The following is a 2430-nucleotide window of genomic DNA, read 5'->3' as shown; positions in this document are numbered from 1 at the left end:
ATGGTCAAAAGACCCCACCCCTGAAGAAAAAAAAAAGACAGACGAACTGATACTTATCTTTACAAACATAATTTATTGTTTATTTCAATTATCACAACACACCCTTTTGTTGGATCTCAAAATATATTATTTAAATTTACATCAGCCCTCAAGCCTTTGACGATCTTGATTAATTTCAATTATCACAGATTATCCACGAGGTACATACAGTAATTTACGAAAGGAATAACGTAGAAACAATGTTACGGCATCAACCATTGCCAGTATTTGCTATTACTGTTAAGAAGATGGAATAAATAATCAATAATATATATATGCCAAAAAAGACCATAAAATCCAAACCATCTCAAAATCTGTAGAATAAAAACCTAGCCCTAGTCAAAGTTTGTTTCTTTTGGATAAAACACCCGATATTAGATTTTAAAAGAGTATTTTTTCTGGATATGTTTACAATCAACAAGAAAAAAAATCGGTTATAAATGGTGCTGGATCATCTTTAAAAAACAAACCCTACATATATATATATATATATATATATATATATATATATATATATATATATATATATATATATATATATATATATATATATATATATATATATATATATAAATAATTTCCTAGAAAACTCCGATCCATCTCTAAACAAAAAAAATGGAGAGAAAGTAAAATAGAACATGTGTAGAAATTATTGTTATGTGTAGAATCATCATGGACGGACTTTAACGTTTGCTTAGTAAATACAAATAGTGGTGATGCCTTTAACCAACTATCATTATTTACAGGATAAAACTATATGAATGTTTACGTGTCATAACCATTGCATGTAAAATATTACTTACTACTTTGTAATTTTTAACAGATTTTTCGTCATACTTAAAAAAAATTATTAAAAAAAAATTGAGCTTTATATAGTGCAATATCCACTAAATGTGCTCAAAGCGCTTTACAAGGGGTCCCTGGTCAACAGCAACATGTAGGATGGGACATGACGCCTGTTCGGCAATATTACAATTTTTCGGACAAAGACAACTCTGTTAACGGCCAGGTACTCATTTTACACCTGAGTAAGGTGAGAGAATGTGAGTAAAGAGCCTTTTCCAAGGACTCAACTATGTGCCGAGCGCGAGGCTCGAACCCAGGACCTTCCGATCCGAAAGCGAGTGTCATACCACTAGACCAAATAGCCGCACATATATCCACTTATATCCAATGTATAAAGAATAATACATACAAACAAATTGATAAATTGATACCAAAATAATTAAATTGAAAAAAAAAAAAGACAAAAAAAAATCATTTAAATACACAAGTGGCTTTGAATCTCTATTCATCTATCCTATTCAAGTTACACAGTATTATGTCTATGGCCATAATCACTGTCGTGGCATGGAATTGTTTGTTTGTTGCTTTAGGTCTCTTCCAACACAAATGAGGTTATATGAGAGACCGCTGAAACAAAAAAAAAACAAGCAATCTAACAAAAATAGTACAAATGTAAATCAAAATCATAACCTAAAGATATCATAAGCTAAATTATAAATAACCAAGAACAAACAGGCAGAAGATTTACAGAAAAAAAATATCCCCCGTCAAAAATACAATCACAAACCAAAGAAGCAGGATAGGCTAGTAAAGAGAAGAAGAAACGACATCACTATCGGATCGTACACCCATGCAAACATCATAGGTATATGATTCAAGGGTGATGCTCCCATCCAACCACCCGCGGCATGGAATTGCATCATCATATTATTTCAATTCAACTTCTAGAAAGGTGAACATTTCAGATTTAGAACCTTGTATAAATTTTTGATGTGATTTATGGATTGAAAATAAAAATTAGAAAGTAAAAAAAAGATTAATAAAAAAACAAAAACAAAAAAAAACAAACAAAAATGAAAAATAAAGAGAAATAAACAAAGGTTGCTTCTACAAGGCCACTGAATGTGCTCAAAGCAACTACAACAGTAGGATTGAAGCCTTTTACAGACTGTCAAATTTTTAAAAAGCCACAAAACTTATCCGTGTTGTGCGCTTTTGCTGATGATGCTATTTTTATAAAATTGATGCAAATATGGTCAACATAAATAAAATATTTATAAAAATCATCAATTTTATTTAAAACGGCGATTAATTTGGCAAATGTGAGTTGCAAAGAAATTCGAAATGAATTCAAAATTCCAAAAGGCAACTTAAAAAGTGAATGAATGAAACTAGACGTTGCCTATCGAAGACTGTTTTTGCTGTTAGCCGATACTCGTCTCCGAGGCATTGCAATGAATCTGGGTTTACTGACGATACTGTATTCACTGGACAAGGCTTCGTACATCAAGTTTAGAACGGTGTTCTCTAAGGTCTGTTCCACTGTGTTACCAAATTCTGGCAATCTGTGTGAAGGGATGAGACGAAAAGTTTAGACATTTGAAA

General features: G+C 31.4%; 1 protein-coding gene across 1 annotated transcript in view; it reads right to left on the bottom strand.

Moving 5' to 3' along the window:
* Positions 1-1087: 1087 nt before the first annotated feature.
* Positions 1088-2430, bottom strand: part of LOC144959323 (cilia- and flagella-associated protein 65-like) — a 61956-nt gene continuing 60613 nt past the window's right edge. The window contains exon 43 of the mRNA XM_078891880.1: positions 1088-2390. Within this exon, the coding sequence (XP_078748006.1) occupies positions 2228-2390 (163 nt within the window). The 3' untranslated portion in view covers positions 1088-2227. The remainder of the gene's footprint in view (positions 2391-2430) is intronic.

Source organism: Berghia stephanieae, chromosome 13 (genome assembly GCF_034508935.2).
Source record: "Berghia stephanieae isolate SIO BIC M18660-M18661 chromosome 13, UCSD_Bste_1.3, whole genome shotgun sequence".
Lineage (NCBI taxonomy): Eukaryota > Metazoa > Mollusca > Gastropoda > Nudibranchia > Aeolidiidae > Berghia > Berghia stephanieae.
The sequence above is the reverse complement of the archived record's forward strand: the minus strand, read 5'-3'. Positions and strand labels throughout refer to the sequence as shown.